The following is a 25,455-nucleotide window of genomic DNA, read 5'->3' as shown; positions in this document are numbered from 1 at the left end:
GACAACTATTATACATTTAAGTGAAGCTAAGGCCCAGGGTACCTTTCTTTAAACTTGGTACCTTCCAGATATGATGGGCTATAATTCCCTTCAACAATGGTCAGGCTAGACAACATATCTGAAGGACACCAGATTAAAGAGGTCCAGCTTGCTACAAAAACAATTATATTTAATAGTTAATCATTCTGATATAGCATACAGACATAAATATATGCATCTATATTTAAATGTTTACATACTCCAACAAGAAATGTTGTTGAGTTCCAATCACTGAACCAGGTCTACAGATTCTAATCCAGGCAATACTTTCAGCAGCAGTCATCCTGTAATGCTTCATAAGATAACACGCTATAAGTGTACCAGTTCTGCCAAGTCCAGCTGTATAAAAACATAAGGAAATTTACTTTATTTGGGTTATTTAATTTTAAAGTGTTGGGGCTATTAATTTAATTGTATTTTAATCTGTATATTGTATTTTTTTTTTAAATTTGCCCTGTAAACTGCCCTGAGTCCTTCAGGAAAAGGGCGGTATATAAATTGAATAAAATAAATAAATAAATAAATATAAGAAGTTGAAAAAACTGAAGAACCTTCAATTCAAAGTTTTAAAGATAGGATAACCTTGAAAGCTGTTCTTCAAAAACCTAAGGGGATTGACTTTGCTATTAGACCAATTCAAAGTAACAAAAACACTATACTGTATAACCTTTGAGGGGTTTCAAAGTTTTGTATAGGTAGTATCCTGGATCTACTGTAAACTACACTCATTTATGCAAAAAGTTTGATTGAAAATACTTGGAACAATTACATGCATCTACTGGAAGAACAGGCTTTTAGCACAACATATTATTAACATTTTGTAACTTGCGTCTCAAGCGTATTAGATTAGCGTGCTTCCATATAGATAATGGCAAAGACAGGTCATTAGATTTATAGCAAGAGGCGACAGTAGTTGTAGCCTAAGACAGAATAACCTCTTATCTTCAAAGAATGAGGAAAAAAGAGTATCCTCTGCTATGACTAATTTCAACATTTTGTGAAATGATCTAATTCTGATCAAACTCATTAAAAATACATCCTGAGGCAGTATTCAGACAGCCAAATCTGATGAGTTCTACAGGGGCTGGTAAAGCACGTTATGAACATATAAGCAATGAGACATTAATGATCTGAATTCATCACTTTAATACCTTTGCAATGTACTGCTATAGCACCTTCAGCATTCTCACAAATGTTCAGAAATGCTTTGATGATAGCATCATTAGGTATACTTCCATCAGCAAAGAAGAGATCATAATGGTCAAACCCTGCATCTTTAAATCTTCTAGAATCATACATCTTCTTATTCAGGCGGATTACAGTGGTAACATTATGCCTTCTGAAGTATGGAAAATAGGCTTCGGGTGCATGATGTGGATACCCTTGAAGGAAAAAACAAATGCAGAAAACCATGTCAGATACAACCCATTGATAAAAGAACATCCAAATCTATACAAGGTGTTTTTCCCCCACAAACATTCATTCTGAAAATTAAGGGAATATTCTGCCTTAAATATGAGGCAACTGCAACTACCAGATTGGCCAACAGTCTGATTCTGTATCTGGTAATTTCCTATGGAACATAACGTCATAAAACTCATTATAATTTAAGCATACCATTTTCAATTCTACTTCTTGAGTGAGGTCCACTGAAGGCCATGATTTTTTTGGGTATTATCCAGTTGAAATCTCCATTTTCTGCCCTCTGTTAAGAAATAATACATTTTTTTAAACTTCATTTCTGATACATAGCATTCGATCTATTTGTTTTGGTGAACAAAACAAAGGAGACAATGATTGTTAATGTAAAGGTCTTGTTGTACATCAAAATATATACTTTCAATTCATCTGGGATTACAGACCACATGCTATCACACTTTTAATCTTTGCTGAAGGGCTACCTCACATGGTGATGTGAGAGTTTTAAGTTTGGTTCGTTTACTTATTTTTTCCCACCCCACTTATTTAAATTTATTTTTTAAAAATTCAAGATGTAAATAATACATGCCAATTTTATGCAAATATAGTCTCAACACTAACTATAAGTAATTACTAGAAAAGTGAATGATACTTACTTCATAATGCTCATATTCATTTACATCAAATGTATTTAAATCAAGGAAGCCATAATGCAATGCCTATAATCCATAAGAAATGAATTTAACATGTAGAAATCTGGTAGAGTAGATGATAAACATTCTTTTTAAACACTTTATTTACCAATCATCCGCATAGTAACTGATTTCATTTAAATACTCCTATCAGATATCTTCCAAATTAGCAGCACAACTTCTGTAAACTAGCAAACACGGTAAGTTCAAATCTAACACATCCAAATGGGAGACTGAATATTTAAAAAGTGCCACATAAAAGACATTACTGCTTAAATGCTACTCAGCTTTATAATGAAGCTTTCATCACTCAAGTTAATATAGACAAGCAACCAATCTTGAAGGTCAGAATGCATGAGTAGTATAACATGGACAGGTAAACAAAGAATTCTTGAGAGAATTCTTGCATACTCACTCCTGGAACCATCTCAGAATTTGTTTTAATTTATTTCTCTGGTTTATCTAATTTCAGAGATAAAATTTCCCTAGGATTCCAAAAAGTTTAAATAAGTAGCAGCCATTAAATATCACTAACATGAACTATATCATACTAACCTTACTTATTGCATGGAAACAGTCAAGCAGAGTTAGATGAAAAGTGCAGGTACCAAATGCAGCATCCCTGTGAGGAATACATATATGAGCTCAAATCCAGTTTGCAAGACAAAACAGCTGATGTTTCTCATTTGCCTATATATATCTGTATACTCATTTTCATTACATGAGCACTAAGTAGTTTAGTAAGGACTGAAAAACCACCAGCTGTTCTCCAATTCTTTAGCATCCATTTATTGCTTTTCCCGACTCTGTTTACACCAACATATTAAGCTAGTGAGGGCATATATATATATATATATATATATATATATATATATATATATATATATATATATATATATATATATATATATATATATATATATATATATATATATATATATATATATATATATATATATATATATATGTATTCTATATATATAAAGTTGTTAAACTGATAAAATCTGACACATTTAATAGCTGCAAGCAGTAAAACAGAGCACATGATGGGCATAGTCTCTATTGCATGGCATTTTAAGGCTGCTGATCCAAAAACAAGAAACAAATTCCATTCCACCAAGATGTGGAAGAAAGAGAGAAAATGGATACCATCTATCATCTTGAGAAAAAGTCGGATCCAAACCAATTTCATCAGCAAGAGAACAGATTTAATAGCCTTAATAGTAATATTAAGAATCCATATCTACGCCCATTTTCCTTTTACCACCCCATCCCCTTCTCTGAGAACAGAGAATCTTCTCTTTTTATAGATCTGAGTTCGGGTATTACATAACCTCACAATGTATTTGACATGTTTTAAATTTAATATGAGGTGCTAAGAGAATTACCAAATAAATCATTACTTGTTTTATAGCAATAAGTCTATTTGAAACAATGGCTTACATTTTCCTCATTCATTATGCTAACCCACAGTTGCAAACTGCAATTAGGAGCACTGATTATTTATGATTCTCTTGTTCTTGGTTCACTTTAATTCTCTGCCAAGTTCACATACATATAAAAAATAAAAAATCAACAAACCCTTCCCACTACATACAAAGTAAAAATCAACCACAAACAAGGTATAAATGCTTTGCTCATCTGCAAGATTGCATATTTTATGAATCAACTAGTCAACTGCAGAATAAAAAATGCAGCCACTATATACAATATGTGGACTTGATACAACATGTGGACTTCAACTTAACTGATCCTAACATAGCCAGGAATAAGTATACTAGGAGTTGAAGTCCACTTATTTCAAAATTGCTGAAATGGAAAATACCGATCTATATGTTCCAAAGAGTTAAGATCTCTCGATCTCTGTGTACACACACACACACACACACACACATATATATGTATATGTACATATATATGTATATATATATACACACACACACACACACACAGGGCTTTTTTTCTCACAGAACGCTCAGAACGGAGTTCCGGCACCTTTTTTGGATGCAACCTTGTAGGGTAGGCAAGGTGGGTATATAGATAGATAGATAGATAGATAGATAGATAGATAGATAGATAGATAGATAGATAGATAGATAGATAGATAGATATAGAGAGAGAGTGTGTTCAATTACATGCTTTTATTTACCTGAATGGAAGATATGAAACATTCCCAAACAGTAAATGCCTGTATACACTTTCTGGAGATTCTTTCAAGTATATTATCTATTTCAAGGAAGAAAGGGAAAAACATTCTTATGAGCGGTTTAAGGAATTCATTGTTAAATTATCTTTATTTCTACCCACTAAACAAACAAGACACACAGCTGGAGAATAGAAATGAAAAGTGCAACATACTAGCCAACATGAACTCAGTAATAAGGTAAACTGAAATTGAATAAAAAGTCATACAATTGTAAGTACTTTTCAAGATCCATATAGAGCCATTGTAGTAAATCTATAATTCAAAATTAGTTATGCATTCATTTTAACATTTGCTTCGTAAGTCATATACATGGTTCAAAAGGTCAATTATTTCATACATGAGTAAGATGGTCAAATCAATGTTTAAAGAAGCTCAACAACATTCTGGCATTTTGGCCAGATCTAGGGTTGTAGTTATCCAGTTACTATTAATATAATCATTTGGGAACTATTTTAGACAAATTGCTTTTACCAATACCTCAATTCTCAAGAGCAACTGCATGATACTCATACTGTATCATTTTAGCCCAAAGGTGACACACAACTTCCAGCCCTAAAAGATTTGGGTCCATTACTTCTATCTGTATTGTTTACTTAACAGTACAGAAGACTTCTGGAACATCTTAAATACTGATGATTTAATTGCTCCTCATCAACCCAGGTATTCAGATCACCCATTTAACTGGGTGTAGCAGTAATAACTAATAAAATACAAAGATACCTACTCTGATTGCTAAAAAATGAAAGTAAGAAAAAGACCCCTCAATCAATAGCAATTTCTAATAAATTTCAACCCCAATTTTAGACTAAAAACTAAGTAATACAACATTTCTGTCTCCCAAAATGACAATGTTCTCCTAGGAGGTGAAGTAAAGGCTAAAATTATATGTGAAACATAATTTTATGGCTGCAAGTCTTTATTATCCAATTAGCATCCCCAAGACAATATACCTGTACACAAGGTAATTATCCATTGCAGATTAAAATTGCAGGCCTTGTTTCAAGAACATCCAAATCTCTTGATGAATAGATGCTACATTCTCATGAGCAGAACTAGCTATTACCACAAATCTTGAAGAAGAGATTCACAGGCCATGTCAATTAATGTAATAACAACAACAATAATAAAAAATAATCAGTGGAACAAGCTGCCTCCAGAAGCTGTGAATGCTCAACACTAGAAGTTTTTAAGAAGACTGGATAAACATTTGTCTGAAATGGTATATGGTTTCCTGCCTGAGCAGGAGGTTGGACTAGATCAGGGGTCTTCAAACTCAGCCCTTTTATGACTCGTGGACTTCAACTCCCAGAATTCCTCAGCCAGGCATGCTGGCTGAGGAATTCTGGGAGTTGAAGTCCACGAGTCATAAAAGGGCCGAGTTTGAAGACCTCTGGACTAGATGACCTCCAAGATTCCGTTCCAACTTTTTAAATAAATAAATAAACAAACAAATAAACAAATAAATAAATAAATAAATAAATAAATAAATAATACAACAATAAAAGTTGGAAGGGATCTTGGGAGATCATCTAGTCCAACCCCCTGCTCAGGCAGGAAACCCTATACCATTTCAGACAAATGGTTGTCCAGTCTCTTCTTAAAAACTTTCAGAGTTGGAGCATTCACATCTTCTGGAGGTAGGTTGTTCCACTGATTAATTGTTCTGTCAGGAAATTTCTTCTTAGTTCCAGGTTGCTTCTCTTTTTGGTTAGTTTCTATCTGTTGCTTCTTGTCTTGCCTTCAGGCGCTTTGGAGAATAGCTTGACTCTCTCTTCTTTGTGGCAGCCCCGAGATATTGGAACACTGCTATCATGTCCCCCCTCGTCCTCCTCTCTATTAAACTAGACATACCCAATTACAGCAACTGTTCCTTCTATGTTTTAGCCTCCAGTCCTCAAATCATCTTTGTTGCTCTTCTTTGCACTCTTTCCAGAGTCTCAACATCTTTTTTACATCGTGGTGACCAAAACTAAATGCAGTATTCCAAGTGTGGACTTACCAAGGCACTGTAAAGTGGTATTAACACTTCACGTGATCTTGATTCTAACCTTCTGTTAATGCAGCCTAGCACTGTGTTGGCTTTTTTAGCAGCTGCAGCACACTGCTGGCTCATATTTAAGTGATTGTCCACTAGGACTAAATAGGAACTAAGAACAAAGCAGCCAAGTCAATGATGAACCAATGACCCATTCTACGGTTTAATATACATCTCTATAAACTGCTTAGAGAGGGCTGTAAAGCGGTATATAATTCTAAGCACTATTGCTATTGCTGTGTTGGCTTTTTTGGCAACTGCAGCACACTGCTGGCTCATATGTAAGTGATTGTTCACTAGGACTCCGAGATCCCTCTGTAGTTAATGTAAGCTTCAAAAAACTCTTAGTAAATAGAAACTGATCTGAAAAGCCATACTGACAATAACTACAAAATGTTAGTTTGTACTTCAAATATGAGGAAGCTTTACATTAAGTAAAACACTTTGTACAAACCTGCAAGCATTCGTATAAAATGGGGAATGTTTTATAAAATAACATTTAGCACCATTTCTAAACACCAAATTTCAAAACTAATAGTTTCACTTGATCTCCCAGCTAGGAATTTTGAGGATTATATTGAGAAGATGAAAAGAAAATATACTTTCCATTCCAACTGATTAATGACCAATATTCAGCAACCATTCAAACTTGTAATAGTACTGAACAAGTGGTACTACTAATCAGTCTTCGAAGTTCTGGCTGGCAAATTGCCCTTGTGATCATGTGACTGTGATCAGGGTGCCTGGCAACTGGCCTGGAGTTTTGACTGTCACAGCATCCCATGGGCCCAATTTGTGACCTTCCCTACTGGCTTCCCACAAGCAAAATCAATGGGGAAGCAGCAGGAAGTCAGAAGTTTCTATCATAAGAAATTCTCAGTTAATGACTGTAACCTGGGAGTGTTGTTGTTAAGTGGTATGGTCATGTGATGTTGCACTTTATGACTGACTTGCTTAATGACAGAAACTCCAGTCTCAATTACTATGGTTAAGCCTGTATTTCCTGAAGTTGCATATAGCCCAGAAATGTGTCCCCTGCCCCATCCAAAGCTACTTGAAAACTGTTAGTATTAGTGGTTTTAATATTGGATCCAGTGGAAGCATAAATGAAGAAGAATTAGTATGTAGTGGTTAAAGTGCTATACTAGGAATGGGGAAACAACTTCATTTGGAGCAGCTCACTGGGTGACTTTGAGCCTGTCACATTCCTTGGCCTATTCCACACATGGGGAAAAAGGTTCAGGAAGCACTATGTACAGTATAGCACTTGAATTCTTGCAAAAAAGATGGCATTTAAATTTAATTTATTAAATTTAAATTTAATAAGTACTGATTTCTAAGATGTGGTTTTTATAATTGTCTTCTTACCCCCTTGAAGTAGGTACACTGCAACACATTCTACAACAGGGGTGGGGAATGATGGCTCTTTTATGACTTGTGGATTTCAACTCCCAGAATTCCTGCTGGCTCAGGAATTCTGGGAGTTGGAGTCCACAAGTCCTAAAAGGACCATTGTTCCCCACCTCTGTTCTACAAAATTTATACAAAGCCGTTAATTTATAGTATATGGGTTTCAAAACCTTTGGCTTGAAAAGGAATATGTAAAACATATAAAATATATAATATAGTTACTGTATATAAATGTCACTTAAAAATCACACTTTTTTTTTAAAGTTTACAATCATGTGGGGTTGCATTACTAGCTATCCAGGACATAGTGCTTAACTCAGGGCCATGGGATGGTATAGTGCTTAATTCAGTTTTCTTCAGAATTCAGAATGTTTTCTCATAAGAAATATCATAGCATGCAAGCTTGTATGGAGTATCATTTTCACACTTTCTACAGCACATCCCCTATTCTCCACAACAAATTTTGAGTGTTCTGTATGCAGGAAGAATGTGAACGCACACATTCACATATTGCAAGCTGTAATGGAATTATGTTTGCTGTTCCTTTTCCTGCCAGGCTCAAAATAGACAAAGATGCTGCTCAATCTTGCTGTATTTATCGTGCTGGATAAATGTAATTAACTTGCAAAATGCTTCATTTCCTTAGAGACAAGAAAAGCTATACCAAGTGGTACTACTGTATATTTTCTACTTAGGCAAATACAATGGATGCAATTAAGAAAAAAAATTGTTCCCTGGATTTTTATTTTTTTAAAAAATAACCTAATATTAAACAGAGAGAAGGAGAAAGGAACAACTAAAAACTGTAATCTTAGTTCTGCAAGGATGATTACAGTTTCAGAGAGGAAGCTAAAGGACATTTATTGTTAAGAAAATATGAGAGAATAGTACATACAGGTAGTCTTTGACTTATACTGCAATTGGGACTGGCATGGCTATTGCTAAGCAATACGGTCTTAAAGTATGATGAGGGTAAATGGAGAAGGCCCTGAGACCTAGTGCAGGCTGTGTATGAGTTGGGGAACGGAGGTGCTATAATATGGTGTGAGTGGCTTGAGCAGAAGAAGCCTGGGAAGGAAGACGTTACATGTGTAGCCATGGTGGTGCAGTAGTTAGAACGCAGTACTGCAGGCTAACTCTGCATTCTACTGCCAAGAGTTTGATCCTGACAGGCCTCAAGGTTGATTTAGCCTTCCATCCTTCCGAGGTCGCTAAAATGAGGACCCAGATTGTTGGGGGCAATATTCCAACTCTGTAAATCGCTTAGAGGGGGCTGTAAAGCACTATGAAGCGGTATATAAGTGCTAATGCTCTTGCTATGTGCTGAATTTTGTTCATGTGATCATGAGTGGGCTACAACGGCTCTAAGTCCCTTTGTTTAATGCTGTCATAACTTAGAATGGTCCCTGAACAAGTGGCCATAACTCAAGGACTACCTATAAATCCAGAAAGACGTGTATTATTTTATTTTATTTTTTTATTTTAATTCCATTTATATCCCGCCCTTCTCCGATGACTCAGGGCAGCTTACAAGCTTAGCAGTAGCCTTCATTCTATGTATATGCCTGCTTATTAGGGCTTTCACACACACCCCAAGCAGCATTATTACAAAGTCAGCTTATTGCCCCCAACAATCTGGGTCCTCATTTTACCTACCTCGGAAGGATGGAAGGCTGAGTCAACCTTGAGCCTGGTGGGATGCGAACCTGCACTAATTGCAGGCAGCTGGTGTTACTTAAGGAGGCATTAGCCCACTGCTCCACCAAGGCTCTTTTATTATAATTGAAAAACTCTTGCATTTCAACATTTTAACTTCTTGGAAATGTTTTAGATATTTTTTTTAAAAAACCCGTATTTTATATTTTTTAAAACACTGATTTAAAACTAAATATTTTCTACCAAGTAAATTAATATTTACTATGAAGAAGTTATTTCATCCGTATGTTCACAGTCTCCTTCCTAGATACTGATTAGTTCATATTTATTTAATTCCAACAATGCTTTAGCAATGGATTCTACCAAATTAATCATTGACAATCACTGTTATTCCGTTCCCCCCCGCCCACAGTTAGTGTTAACAGTACCAATATTCAGAACACATTTTGCTATAACAGCACTGGATTAACCTGCAACACAAATCTATATATATTCGCAATTCTCTTTGAGAAGTACCAAAGAAAAGAGTCCTTATTTTCTTCTGACATTTATCCTAAGAGTTAATAAAGGCAAAATAGAGCTGGCTGCAATCATGTTGGGGAAAAACAATTAAGAACAGGTCATGGATTTCATTTTCTCTTCCCCAACCTAGGAGTGAATTCTTCCAATTCAATTACTTTTAACATTGATGGAGATGTTAACACTGCATTATTGTAAAGGAAGGAAGGTACTTGAACTCAAATAAAGGAAGGAAGGAAGCATTCTTAACTAGGTTATAACAGTTGGGTAACAGCTTATCTGCAGCATCCAAAGTAGCTTATATATAGAACAGATGCAAATCTCTGTTACTCATATTTTCTAGTTGAAAACATGCAATGAAGTTGAATCAAAGTTAAAACAGCTGTCACAAAGTTTGGAAGAGAGGAAGACCTGTAAAATTAAGTACATTTTTAGAAAAAAAATATATCAAGACCTACTGGACTTAGGATAATTTCAAAGTCTCCAGCAGTTTATATTTTTTATTTAAAAAATATATTTTCATGAAGGTAAGAAAAAAAGTCTATCCCTACAAAATCATAATCCTAAACCAGTACATAAACAAAACCTATGAATTAATGATGCAAAATTAAAGGCAACAGAAATTTCTTAAGCCGGTAAAAGATAAAAAAAATCCTTATGTACGGTAGAAAGTGAACCTTGACATCTAATATAGGATAAAGATAAGGTAATATATCATCCCTTGGATAAAATACACACAAGAATACTGTATGGTATACCCAACTGAGAGAGAAGGAGAACATCATAAAAAGCAAAAGAAAAATACCAGCAGCCACATAAAATCTGAAGAACACATTTTTTTAAAAAATAAAATGAGATGCCTATGAAAATCTACACACTGAACATGAAACATACTTCTGGCATTACGTTTTATGTATTAACCTAGAAGTTAAAACTGATTTTAATGGCATATGTTTCATTTCATCTAATTTCAAACTAATAGGAAAGAAGTTACACGTTTGAAAGCTACATCAGAGATGATGTGTCTGCTTCAACAGCGCCATCTAAAACAGGTTACAACTAGAAAATGTTGAAACCTAGAAGGATTTTTAGGAGGGAAAAAAAAAGGGGAGGGGGAACACAAGACGTGAAGGAAACTGCTTACCCTGAAGGAAGAAGATGAGAAAATAAAGTACACAGAGAAGAGTCCTGGAGAAGATCACCTGAATTACAGCAATTCTTGGGGGTAGGACCCAAGAAGGGTAGCCCTCCAAACATAATTAGTGCCAAGCCTGAGAAAAAGAAACACTGTTACTAAGTTAATGCAGGGTTGGGAAAGAAGAAGTGAGATGGAGGCAAAAGACAAAGAAAAAAGGACAAGACAAGTAGAAGCTATTTCTAAACTGAGACACATAAAGGAAACAGAAGGAAGGACATTCTGTGTTAATCCTTGTAATATTAGTAGACAGAAAACACCTACTGCAGAAGTTTAGTGTGATAATATGAAGAATTTTACGTTTCTTCCCACACAGTGCTCCCTTTTAAGACAAAATTGGCATATTAGATTTTAGATTTAGATTTTATTAGATTTATATACCGCCCTTTCCCGAAGGACTCAGGGCGGTTTACAGGGCATTTTAAAATCATACCAATACAAAATACAAAGTTAAAAGACAAATAAAAGATTAAATTATCCCTGAAAATAAAACCCAGTTAAAATTCTCAGCCTGGGTCAGAGAGCTCAAAGAGCCAAGTCTTCAGGTCTCGGCGGAATGAACGTAGGTCAGGGGCAGTCCTGAGCTCCACGGGCAGCTGGTTCCAGAGGGCAGGCGCACCCACAGAAAAGGCCCTCCCCATGGGTGTTATCCGCTGGCAATCTTTTACCGGCGGCACCCTGAGAAGACCCTCTCTCTGCGAGCGCACTGGACGAAGGGAGCTTGATGCTGGCAGCAGGTGTTCCCTCAAATATCCCGGACCCAAGCCATTTAGGGCTTTATAGGTCATTACCAGCACCTTGAATCTCACCCATTAATAAAGATATTAATCTTTAGTTAAGGAAAGGAAAGCAAAAACAACCACTATTTTCTAATTGCTACTTCATTTCTTCAACATTTTCTACATGCTTTTCCAGCAGCACAAATCCAGGTTTGCACATTCTAATTACTTCAATACAGCTTGGCATACAATAAGTGTCAATATATGAGATGAGAAATAATTACAAAAGACTAAGCAACCAGATTACTAAGAAAACCTATAAGGTCTTAAGGAATTTTGCAATCTTCTTATGTTATTTCAAACACCTCTTTCTGCTGCTGCTGCTGAACTTTACATAACTAATCATTTTGTGTGTTTGATATTCTTACTGAATATGGTAGATAAGGACAGGATTTAACAAAAATTAGGTATATCACCAGATGGAAAACATCCATAAAGACAAAAATCTGTCTTTACAGAGCAGAAGAAGCAAGCAGCAATCACATTTTCAGAAAGTGTTACAGATAGAAGTTATGAAAAAGAATATTTTTGGCTTCATCTGCTTTGCCCAAGAAGATGCACGTGACATTCTGAACTGTGTCCCAAAACCAATTAAGCACATAAGAGTCACTGACCTAAAAGCTTTTCTAACTGTCTCTGAATTGTGTTACATAGGACGACTTTGTACATAACTGTATTTCTAAGATTAAAAATATCTTTCAGAATTGCAAGGCACTCTAAAATTTGAAAACATTATTTTGTCAGTTATATTTTGAAGAATGCAATAACCATTAGAAAAATGCATTTACTATAATACTTTACAGGTGCTTGAAAATATTAGCATTCTGATAATAGCTAACAGATACGTTAAATTCTAAGCTAAAGTAACCCAGTTAATTAACACAAGAACTTTCATTGTAATAATAAGAATTTCACATCAAGTAGAAAGTTAATTTAACTCTACATATTTAATATGCCCTGAAAACTTACTAAATGTCCTCTAGAAACATCTAACACAATTTCAAACCCAAATAGTAGAGATTAGAATGGAAAGGCTATTAACAACCATAACAAGTTCTTTGAAAAAGGAATTTAGCATTGAGCAATATGAATCTCTTTAACTTAAATATATTTACTTTCATCCTTAGGGACATGAGCCCATTCAAAAATTAATAATAATAATAATAATAATAATAACAACAACGACAACAACAACGACAACAACAACAACAACAACAACAATAATAATAATAATAATAATAATAATAATAATAATAATAATAATAATAATAATAATTTAATTTTTATACTGCCCTTCTCCCGAAGGACTCAGGGCGGTGTACAGGGCAATACAATAAAATACAATATATAAAAGTTAAAAAATATTAAATACTACAGCCCAATTCAATAAGTTAATACAATAGCATTAAAATACCCCTAAACCCATCAGACCAGGCCGGCTTGTTCAAATAAATATGTTTTTAGGTCACGTCGGAAGGAGCGACACTCTTTGACCGACGGCACCCTAAGGAAGCCCTCTCTGTGGGAGCGCACTGGACGAAGGGAAGTTGATGCCGGCCGCAGGTGCTCCCGTAAGTAACCCGGACCATTCTAATTCTGTGTAATCTGCTCAAGGCATTTGGCTTTTCAACTTGAGAAGATCAGATCAACTGAGATCTCTTTCTCCCTTCCTCCCTCCCTCCCCCCCCCTCTCTCTCTCACACACACACATCATAGTGGGAAATAAATCTTTAAAACATCTTCTTAAAAAGAGGAAATTGCTATTAGAATAAAAGACATTATATATCATAATAATTTTGATACAAGCAAGAAAATCATAAGTTTTTAATTATATTCTCAATCATCTAAACATGAAAATATTTTATATGAATAAAACCACTTGTTTGCAGTAATTGTATTTTGTTTAAGGTTACATATATGGATAACATTTTACATCTTGTAATACATATATTACATGTCCTAGCAAAGGTATTTCACTGTGCGCACAAAAGTACAAAAATCTCTAAGATAAGTACAGCTGAAGTTTCATGTTAACAACTATCCAATTATTTTATATCAATAGCAACTAGTTTGATTAAACTATCTTTAAATTATTTTTGGATTAAGTAATCATGCAAATTAAATATTTAAATTCCTTTTAGAATATTAATTCAGATAAATCTGCAGTAAAGATACATTTGGAATTGTAATGAAAACAGATGAGGCTGTACTTGTGTTAAAATAAAGATTATTTTACCCACATTCTTCTGCTATAACAAGAAAATGATAAATCAAGTTTGACAATGTTGGATATTGTAAATTGAAGGTGACAAATAGTGGCACATGGGCTGCATACAGTTCTCACTAACAAAGCCCCAGAGCATTCTCAGATCATGTAAAAAACACTATTTTATGACATAGTTTCTGCTATTTAAATCTTACAATCCATCCAAATCAGTCAAAACTAACCCCTTGGGTGATATAATGTCCCAGATCAAGCCACTGAGTCCAAAAATAATTAAGAAAAAATGGATTAATGCCCTCCTTCCCAGTTGCTAGCAATAACTGAATTGGATTAAAAGAATGTGTATCCCGGGGTAATTAAACAAGCAAGTGTGAGCAGCGTGATTATCTGAATAAAAACTCTGTGTTATATTGCACAGTGATATCCTATTAGGTTTGAGTTGAACAGTCTATTGACAATATGGCTCTCAGGCGTGCTCCTCAAAATCGTGACACCCATCCACCCTCATGCATAGGAGAAAATAATTATGGCTATTATCCTGGATCTTCTTTAAGAATGGCTTAAAACAGATTTTTGTGCATTATTAACAAATAAAGGAATAGCACAATGATTTTATGAAAAGTATGAAATCACAATTCCAAGTGCTATTAAGAACAGGAAGGATTTCCATAAGGACTATTATTTTTGGATGATCAGTTCATAACCAGTGGATCATGCCACTTACTCTTCATAAAGCACGTGTACTTTAACTTGTAGAGGGAGCTTGAGAAAGGATAATCTTTCAGGTCAGGAGCCCATTCACTTTTCCACCTTGGCCTCATTGGTTAATTCCTTCATTACATGAATGAAAGCACCTTTTACATAAAAATTATAACTACACCCTCTCCTCATGTAGCATTCTCTTGACTTTGCCATTAAGTGAAATGGCTAAGCAAACCCATGACTGAGAGAGCAAAGATCACTGGTTACGACTGGCTTCTTTCAGATACTTTTCTCCTACATTGACCTGTGCTTGACATCCCCCCCCCCACTTTCTTTGCAGGGTGGAGAGATGGCTTAAACAAGCTATCTTTTCCTGAGCTGCTTTTCTCTGCAGCACAGTATTTCCCTAAAAAGTCATAACCAATTTTTTTTAAAATCCCATTTATATCCCGCCCTTCTCCGAAGACTCAGGGCGGCTTACAATTTAAAGCACAAATCAATGAAAATCAATTGAACAAGCTGAGTTCTGTGACCTTAAGTAGTGATTAGAACCCTTCCACTGGCTCACCTGTGGCTTGAAACTGAAATTGAAACTGACCAGACCTTAATCAGTCTCACACTGAAAACATTTGTTGTCAGGCATAGGAAAGTTGATTCTAAATGTCTGCATTGGTCAAAAGAATGAATTTTTGTTGCCATTTATTATCACTATATGATTGCTAAATTGACATAGTTGCTAAATAAGAAGTGGGTGTAATTAATAAAGATGGAAATTAAAGCTGCAATCCCAAACTTGCATACTTTGAGGCTATCAAAAGTCAACTTTACAGAAACTACATCTAAGATAAGAGTATGTCATTTTTTTAAACACAATGTTATAAAGTAGTGAGCCATGAAATCAAACCGGGATTGCTTTCTCTCACTTTTTCTAGCTCCTGGTATGCTCACGAGCATGGAGCTTAGCTTTTTGTTTGTTTGTTTGGAGACATGTTTTGGACCCTACTCTTACTTTCAAACAAGCATTTTGCTCCCCCCCCATTACTATCTGTCACTCAGATTGAGTCCACTTTGTGACTGCCATTTCAAAGTGTTCTGCTTTTCAATGTAATTTTTATTTTACTTAAATAAGTTCTGTAACTATGAAGTCTAGAGAATTTATACTAAAGTTCCCTTGATGAAAGAAAATGCATAGAACAGGCATGTCAAACTCAGGACGTCGCATGACGTATCATGACTTTTTCCCCAATGCCGGCAATGGAGTGGGCACGGTTTCAGTATGATGCATCCAGCCCGTGGGCCGGCAGTTTGACATGCCTGGCATAGAAGTACAACTCTTTGATCTTTCAAACACAGAAGAGTATGTTCAAATTTGTGAACTTTGCCAGTTTAAGATGTTAAAATACTTACTGTGTAACAGCCTATGAGGAAGGCTGCATTGGCTTGCTTTTTCTGATCCGAACCGCAATAATGAACAATCTTCTTCCTTAACATGGTAAAAGACTATCAAGAAATGAACAGAATTTTAATTGGAATCCTTGAATTTTAAATGTATTAATTAATTAATGTAAATATCCCAAATACAATTTAAATAGTCAAATGCAGAGATGCTACATTTACGAAGTAGTTCCATGACAACATCCACTATAAAAAGAGAATGTAGCACTTGGATTCTTATATATAACAAAAAAAAAATAGCAAGAGAAAAAAAAATAACATTCAAATTAATATTTTAAGCCAGTGTTTCTTAAAGTGTAGTTTGAGGACCCCTGCACCCCCCAAGACCATCTCAGGAGTTCATCATAACTGAAATTATTTGCCACCTATTAAAGATATTTGCAAAAATTTAAAACATCATGTTTCTCATTTTTTATTTGTTAGAAACTAGTAACATTTATGAGAAATGCTTTATGTTAATATCTAATGTATATTATTTTTACATAATTCCATGTAATGATTCCAAATAGCCTTCAAATATATCAATTTTAATGTTTAATATGGCAAATATTAATAAATATAACCCATACAAACAAGAACTATTTGATTCATAATTTTTAAAACTGGGAAAGTGTCCTGAGAGCAAAAAAAATAATAAGTAAACCACTAGCTTAATGAAATAATTTATAAGGTTCCAACATGCTTCAGTGGTTAGTTTGTTCAATATTTTTGACTCAATTATGGAATGAAGTTACTATAGAGTACAGTAATGTTTCTCAGCTTTGCTGATTTAATAAGTCCTATTAATTTACAAAGTGGTTTAAGATGCATGTGAAAATTATTATTCATTTACAGCAAAAAAGTGACAGATACATACTGACATAACCTCCTAGAATATACAAGGATTATATCCCTAAAGATGTTATCTACAAAAAGACCAGTTCTTAAAGAATACTAAATGAATACTACTTTCACACACGAAAATAACTGGCTAGTCATAAAGCTCAGGTAGCCGTTGCATGTGACTATTTCCAATGAAAAAAAGAGAGATAAATCACAAGCTATTCATTTGTATCATGACACAACTGATGAAAACAAACATAGTAACTAAAAATTATTACATTTCCAGAGGGATCATGAAATGGGAACAGATTTCATTCCTGTGATTTATTTATACATTAAAGCACATCCCCCTAGAATATAATAACTGTATTTTCAATATTATGCTTTATATAAGTTGACTAAAATATGCCAGTACTACCATCTTCAGGAATGTGAATAACTATGACTATGCATAAGATGTTAAAAAATATAATAAAGAAATGTGCTTCTAACTAAAAGCCAGGTACTGATAACCAACCACTACAATGTATTCCAAGAGACCCCACAGTTTCTCAATAATTTACTTCTGCTCCTGATTAATAGGACTTCAAGTTTTAAAAGTTTGTGTTTCTGCCTTTAATCATTAGCTACATTATGAATTCCCAATTATTTATACTATGAAATAAAATCTAAAACTGTAACAATGCCAAAATAAATCTGAAGATTTTATTACTTTTTCTGGGAAGGGAGTATACAATAATTAAAAAGTGCAAACAAAACAAATAGAAAAGAATGTTCACTCCCTCTTAACATTTTATAAAGAAACTGAGAATGACCGAACTATTAGATGTTACCTTTAATTTTTTATTTAGCTTGCAACAGTATCTGTAAATCATTGCCAGATTGAGTGGGCCAAAATCTGCATAGAAGCTTGGAAAAAGGGGAGGGAGAAGGAGAAAAGAAGGATAGGGAAGGAAAAAAAAAGACCTTATTGAAATGTCTGTGAAAAAACCCCACATTTTCTCCACACACTCCCACTGCAGCTGTTTAAATTTTAATAAACAGGTATTATAACTGGCATGTTTTCTCTCCTCCCCCCATCTTTCTCAAGATAAGCATTGAAACACAATGTAATTATTGGTGGGGAAAGAAATCTTGCAAGCTTTACATATATTGTCAAATAAGAGAGCAATATCTCCTAGATTATAAAGTCAATAAATGGCGAAACCATTTTAGAACAGGTAATGCAATATTTTGTAGGCACATCTTCGATTAAAATGTAAAAGTGATTAATACAATAGTACACGTATAACATGCTGTAAATTGATCAGACTACTAAGGGTACATGTAAGCCTGAAGTATCAACCCACAAAGAGAGCCAATTTCACTCAACTCTGCATGATTCATTGATCTGAGCTTGTCTCTTTGTATACGGCCGATAGGCTTGGTGTTTTAATTGATCTACTTCTTCACTGGATGTAGCTGAAAGAGGGCCTACAGATGCAGAAATCCGAATGTTCACCATAGCTAAATAGGGAATTGCCTGGTGTTTATTTAAATATATCTTTACCATGAGCTGACTTCTTTTTAACAAGCATTTATGTATTAATTTGTTCAATTATTCATACTACTTATAGCCTACCCACTATTCAGTGGCAGGTTATACTGACAAGAGAGGCACCAAAGGGACAACTAATATGACGGTAGCTAAAAGTGAGATTATAAAGCCAGGTCATCATTTGCACCATTCCTGATCTCCAGGGCAATACAAAGAAACATATCCATGACTCATGCAGAATATACATATCCTGATTGATATGCATCAATTTATGGATGAATAATGCTTAAACGTAGATGCTCTTTTCAGAATTCCACAATCAAAGCCAGTCCAAACATGGAACGCCTAAGTTAAAACTACTTTATGCAACTTTTGTGAATAATATGCAAGAGAAAACATGGAAACTCTTAGTCAACTAGTAATATCTAGGGAAAAACAGTTAAGATTATTGTACAACTGAGAAAAGTCTAAACCTAAAGTAGAATTTCATTACCGGTATATTCTTTCAGATGTGTTGACTTCAATTCCCAGAATTTCCAACTAACTGGAGGGAAGTAGAATAGGGAATGTGCCCTAGAAGACTAATTGGCATCTAAACATTTCAGGCATATAGATGGCAATTTCTCTAAAAGCCAAGAAACTCAAAGAGGTTGAAAACACTCTTAGCACAGTGAAATGTTATGGGAAAACCATTTAGACAGGTCTCCTCTCTGGATTGCAGGCCTTTTCTAATATAATTCAACTGATTCATATTATTAAAAATGAACTGAAGTCTCTAGCTTCAACCAGTCAATAATTTCAACCTTCTCGGGGTAAATACAAAATTGTTGGTCTCTGTAAAAATAACTCTCCTTAAAGCGATAGTGAGATATCATAGAAAGTTAGGAAATATTTTTCAGTCTATTTTTCATTTGTAATAAATGCAATAAACAATTCTACACATTCCCATATTTAGTGCTTTGGGTTAATATTTGTAATTTCTGGAGGCCAATAATGGGAATACTATATATCAACATAAGATCTTCTCCTTATTTCAACTGCTTTTCATTCAAGGAAACACCATCCAAGCCACAATTCCCTACTTGGGATTCTCCTGATGTACTGGATATCCATTAACCTTTGTCTGGAGGTAAGAATTCTAAAATGCTTGATAGGCCACAAGTTTCCCAGTGTAATTTATGAAACACAGATCTTTCAAGTGTTTTAGCCACAATAACTAATCAAGGAAACATGCTCTACAGTAGAAAATGTATTTCCCAACTGATCTTTCTGGTTTTGGAAACAAAGAAAGACTGGACCCGATTAATAGTTGGATGGGATACCATTAAGTTATAAGCTAGACTGGGAAGTCAAAAAACATCCTAAAAGAATGCAGTGGCAAATTATTTCCATATTGTTGATAAGAAAACTACATGGAAATATTTATGAAGTAAGAGCTCAACTAAATGGAGACTGTGGAGATGGATATTATTCTTCAATTTAACATGAAACATGATTCTTCAACATAAATCATGCTTCAGATCAGTTAACAAATGCAATAATAATTTTAAAACATCACAATATTTATAGAGTTAAAGAAATAAATTTATCAATTTGCTTCCAGGTTTACACCTTAGAAAAAATCTTAACCATTCTTAAACTCTTTGGAATTATTATTATTATTGTTGTTGTTGTTTTTATTATTAATCATCGCACAGTCAGCCAGATGTTCAGACTGGATTTGGCATTTTTGTCTACCTATCGAGTCCTTACCAAGGACCTGGGACAGGCAGATGTGATGTTTGATGGTATTACAGATATTGTTGCAGGATGGAAGCAGTTCCTAGTAAGGCCGCCTTTTGCAATTGACTAATGGCGAATTTGTCAATGCCAATGGTGTTCAAGTGGTGCTCCAGTTGTTTTGGGATTGCACCCAAGATGATGATGATGATGATGATGATGATGATGATGATGATTATCATCATCATCATCATCATCATCATCATCATCATCATCATCATCATCTAGAATTCTAGGAAGCACATAATTAAGTTAAAAGCCTACAATTTAAAATGCTCTTTCCCACTCTTAGCATTCCATTTTTCAGATTTTGGACAAAACTGATAGATACAGATGCCAGATTCTTGCTTTACTATATAATGAGTTCTGTTTCAAATAAGCCTTCTTGACTGCTATATAATGTTCATTTAGAAAAAAAATAATATGTATACAATATCACAAAAGCTTTAAACAAGCTTCAAGCAATCTCATATTAAAAATAAATAGTATTTGCACAATAGCACTAAAGTAAAAGGAACAGAAATCACTATTTATTGGGTTCCTTTTATTTATTCTCAAAGCAATGAAGCAAAAATACATTTCCTTATTTATTAACAGCTTTTCTTCTTCCATCCTTTTTCACTGCCACGAATTTTAGCTGCCAATTGTTACAACTGCATTTTATAAAATTACTTCTTCTGAACTACATGATTCACTATGGCATTCCCTAAGTATTTGCCAAGTCCATCTGACCTTTGCTATTTAAATAAAAAATTGGGAAAGGAACTAAATATGCCAGAGCAACTGGATATTGTTTTTCAGAAGTTCAATCAGCTTAAAGCTATTTCTGCAGTAAACACATTACTATATTTTGAGAGAACAAGTTTTCTCAGACTGTACTCCTATATTATCACTTCATTCTTAGCAATCGCGCAACCTCTCTTGGTAGAGCCAGATGGTGTAGTAGTTAAAGCACCAGGCTATAAAATGGGAGAACATGTATTCTAATTTCATCCTGGGCATGAAACCAGCTGGGTGACCTTGGGCCAGTCACTTTCTCTCAGCCCTAGGAAGGAGGCAATGTCAAAAATCCCACCCTTTAGGATAGAATGCTTTAATGATGTTTGCAGTACCTCAAATACAGGTAGTCCTCTACTTATGACCACAATTGAGCTCAAAATTTATGTTGCTAAGTAAGAAATAAGTTAAGTGAGTTTTGCCCCATTTTACAATTTTTCTTGCCATATTTGTTAAGATAATCACTGCAGTTAAATTAGTAACAAGGTTGTTAAGTGAATCTGGGTTTCCCATTGACTTGGCTTGTCAGAAGGTTGAAAAGCTGATCACATGACCCTGGGACACTGCAATTCATAAATATGCACAAGTTGTCAAACATCTGAATGTAAATCATATGACCATAGGGATGCTGCAACAGTCATAAGTGTGAAAAGTGGTCATAAGTCACTTTTTTCAATGCAGTTGTAATTTCGGTCACTAAATGAACTTGTAAATTGAGGACTACTCATATTTGAAAATACGAAAATCTTCTACTTTAGCACATTTTAGTAGTTTTTCAATAACCATTTCCTATCTTATTAGAAAAAATAGGACTCTAGGAATATTCAGTTCAAAGCAGACTTGACTGCTTTATTCCAAACTCAATAAAACTTCTTTTCAAAGCAAAAAAATATCAATCAAACTTCCTGTTTCAATTTCCATTACTGAACTGAACCATTTTGAATAGACTAAGATGATCTATCTGTACCATAGCCATACAAAAAGATGAATGCTGGAAAATTCAGAATTAAAAAAGAAGCAATTTCTTTCTAGAGACCCAATTTTGTGATTAAATGCATCAGGCAATAAACCACAGCCAGGTGACTTTGACGCATTAATGGGAAGAACACAATGGCAAAAAAAAGTTCTGAAAATGTTACTGAGAAAATTGCATGGATTTGTATAGGCTACTGCTAGGAAATAAGATTGACTTGAGTAAAATATATAAAATTCACACACACAAACATACACATCCCTAAAGTACAGTGAAATCATTCCATGATTTCTTGTCACAAGTAATGAGGGCCAACAATTTAAACTATGTGAGTAAAATTTATGAGGAATAAGGTTCTGAGATTACTATACACAATGTAAATAAATAATGCTTCTGAGATCAAAGGTTTCTGACTGGCCACAATTGGCCAATGATAGAAGACCAGATACCTATTATATTTATTTTATCAGAAAGCTTCACAATGTATTTTTATATATGCTGTTGTTCATAATTTTTTTTATTTCTGTCTTGCAAAACAAGGGAATAATATTATACTTACTTTTCATACACAAATTCATCATCTATGCAGAAATAGTGTGTACTTGTACTACCGCTTTTTGGTTTACGGAACAGAATGGCAAAATAAAGACGATCTGAAATTGAAAACAAACAAAACACCAAAATAGTATTTATAATGAACACAAAGACAATTGTAGAAAATGGGTTGATAGATCTATCTATCTATCTATCTATCTATCTATCTATCTATCTATCTATCTATCTATCTATCAGCAAAAATAAAAACAATTCAGCTGTATTTATGGATTATTGTTGAAATTACTGGCATCACTTCCTAACATGTTAGAAATAGAGTTATGCAATAAGTTAGGTCAATGGTTAAGTCACCAGGTTACAAACTTTTGTTTGTAAGTTTCTTTCATCAACAAAGCACTTTTTTGTTAATTATACTACTGATATAGTTCTAGTCCTGCCTTAGGCATGAAAGCCAGCTGGGTGAGCTTGGGCCAGTCACTCTCTCAGTCCAACCTACAGTATTTCACAGGGTTGTTGTGGGGAAAATAGGAGGAACAAGTGTTATTATGTTATTATATATGTCTGCTGCCTTGGTTATTTATAAAAATAATAAAGGTGAGCTAAATCAATTAGTCTCAACACATTATTTTCCAATCTTGGCGATTTCCATGTTGGAAACTTTTAGTGCTTCAAAAAATGACAGAAGTCCACTGTTGGTAGCTACTACATGTATAGACTGTCTCTTGCAGATATATACATATATTCATGTTACTTACTCATACACCCTAAATACAATGTAACTAAGTTAACATGGTCTCTAAGCAGAGTTGCAGAAGGGGCATAGCCTTGCAATTTTATTCTTCCCATGACTAAGAGATCTTAAATTATTACTATCAGTGACAGTTATTAGGATTTCTTAAACAGAGGAAAGTCTGGCAGGAAATCTAGATTAAAAAATAGTGGCTAAGACATAATTCATCTCTAATTGGTTGGAAAAGCTCTGAAATCTAACTGGGGAAAGAACATAAAGACAAGAGATATTTTTAAAAAACTCTCTCTTAAAAGCAAAGAAATTTTTATAAATTACACAAAACCCAAAACTGTGAACAATGCTAAATTATTTATTCTGAATTTAAAAAGTTCAACAGACTGCTTTGTGATTTGTTACATTTTTAAAACTAGTCTAACAAGTAGCATTGTAGCCCAGTAATACTTGAGATGTCCTATTGTTTCGCAATGAAATTATTTCCATTGTAGCTTATGCTACAACAGTACAATCACAAGACTATAATAAATATTTATTGAAAAAACACTTCAGCTTACATATCTTACCACGACATGCGGCAATCCCAATGCATTCAAAAATGTTGCTCACATTTTAATAAAAATGGCACAAAACGTTTGTACGTGGGAGGGCAAGGAGGCCAGTGACATCCCCAAAACCATTCCACTTATTCCAAAGATTTAAACGGTTTACGAAATTAAGCTCCGATAAAGACAGATTGGCAGAAAAGTTCTTTGTCGTGCAACATACCTGCGGCACTTCTGTTTCGTTTTGAAGCGCTTATCATGTACTATATCAGGGGTCTTCAAACTTGGCCCTTTTATGACTTGTGGACTTCAACTCCCAGAATTCCTCAGCCAGCAAAGCTGGCTGAGGAATTCTGGGAGTTGAAGTCCACAAGTCATAAAAGGGCCAAGTTTGAAGACCCCTGTACTATATCAAGAGCGAGCTTGAACAAACCCACACCGAAAGAGCTAGTCGGCCTCTCTCCCCACTTGCGGAAAACTTCTGCAAGTTTTCGGCATTTTAAACGTGCCACACAGGGGCAACCATTCTCCACACCGCATTTTCCTTTAACGCTCCGCTGTTTGCTTACCTTGAACTAGTTCCGCGCAGAAGGGCAAGCGCTTGGCGGCGGTCATCCCTGTTTAGCAACATTTAACCGAGGAACCAGGGACCGGGGGGGGGGGGGAGAGCAGCGGCAACGGAGCTGCTGGAAATGGCTGCTAGAGGAGGTCGCTGATGACTTTTGCAGCCGCGGTCAGAAACTCCTCAGCCTCCCTCCCTCCCTCCCTCCCTCCCGGCGGTATTAACCGAAACCTCCCTTCTCTTGCTTCCAAGGGGGAGAAGCAGCGTTTCCCCGGGCCAACTCGAACGCCGGGGCGAGGGGGCGCTCCGAAAAAGGCGCCACTCTCCTCTTCCCCTAAACCGGTTTCCCCCTCTGGGTTTACTGCAGCTATCTCCTTCAACAGGCAGCCTCGAGAGGGCCGCCAGTCCTTCCCGCGCGTTTTCTTGAGCTGCTCTCCCCCCTCCCGTCTCTCTCTTTTTCCTTCGGCCCAAGGAGCAATTTCCAAATTGCCTGCCAAGGGGCCTCAAAGAGCGCCCCCCGAGCGTCCCAACCCGCTTTTCTGAACGCGGCTCCAGCTCCGCCGCGTCTGCCGAAGGCGCTGACTGCACTTCCCCGACAATCGTTAATACGCGTCCCCTTCCTTCAGCCAAGGAACCTTCTAACCGAGCAGCGGCCATTGGCTGGCGAAGGAAGGCAGAGCCCCCCTCCCCTTCCTTGCCAGCCACTGGCCACTGCCACCTTCGCACTGGCCTTTTGCCCAGTCTAGGAGCCTCCCCCAAACCTCGGCCTAGCCCAGGGGTCGGCAACCTCGGCTCTTTTATGACTCGTGGACTTCAACTCCCAGAATTC

The 25,455-nt window shown here is 35.4% G+C and overlaps 1 protein-coding gene across 8 annotated transcripts in view; it reads right to left on the bottom strand.

Annotated features, from left to right (window-relative positions):
- The window catches only part of CDC14B (cell division cycle 14B), a 72,068-nt gene that overhangs the window by 25,961 nt on the left and 20,652 nt on the right, over window positions 1–25,455 (bottom strand). For 5 of the 8 annotated variants that reach the window (XR_014025554.1, XM_081320831.1, XM_081320832.1 and 2 more), the window contains exons 2-10: window positions 22,779–22,872; window positions 17,987–18,062; window positions 16,284–16,376; window positions 4,300–4,376; window positions 2,706–2,772; window positions 2,115–2,177; window positions 1,657–1,744; window positions 1,191–1,421; window positions 240–378 (exon numbers count right to left, since the gene is read on the bottom strand). Coding sequence is in view for 7 of the 8 variants with exons in the window: in XM_081320831.1 (XP_081176957.1) it covers window positions 240–378; window positions 1,191–1,421; window positions 1,657–1,744; window positions 2,115–2,177; window positions 2,706–2,772; window positions 4,300–4,376; window positions 16,284–16,376; window positions 17,987–18,062; window positions 22,779–22,872 (928 nt within the window). In the remaining variant the exon portion in view is untranslated. Of the gene's footprint in view, window positions 1–239; window positions 379–1,190; window positions 1,422–1,656; window positions 1,745–2,114; window positions 2,178–2,705; window positions 2,773–4,299; window positions 4,377–16,283; window positions 16,377–17,986; window positions 18,063–22,778; window positions 22,873–24,633; window positions 24,816–25,455 lie in introns of those variants that run through there. The other 3 variants (XM_081320834.1, XM_081320836.1, XM_081320837.1) reach the window with 3 other exon arrangements.

The sequence above is a fragment of the Vipera berus genome, assembly GCF_964194415.1.
Source record: "Vipera berus genome assembly, chromosome: 2".
Taxonomy (NCBI): Eukaryota; Metazoa; Chordata; class Lepidosauria; order Squamata; family Viperidae; genus Vipera; species Vipera berus.
Note: the sequence above shows the minus strand (reverse complement) of the source record. Positions and strands in the feature narration are given on the sequence as shown.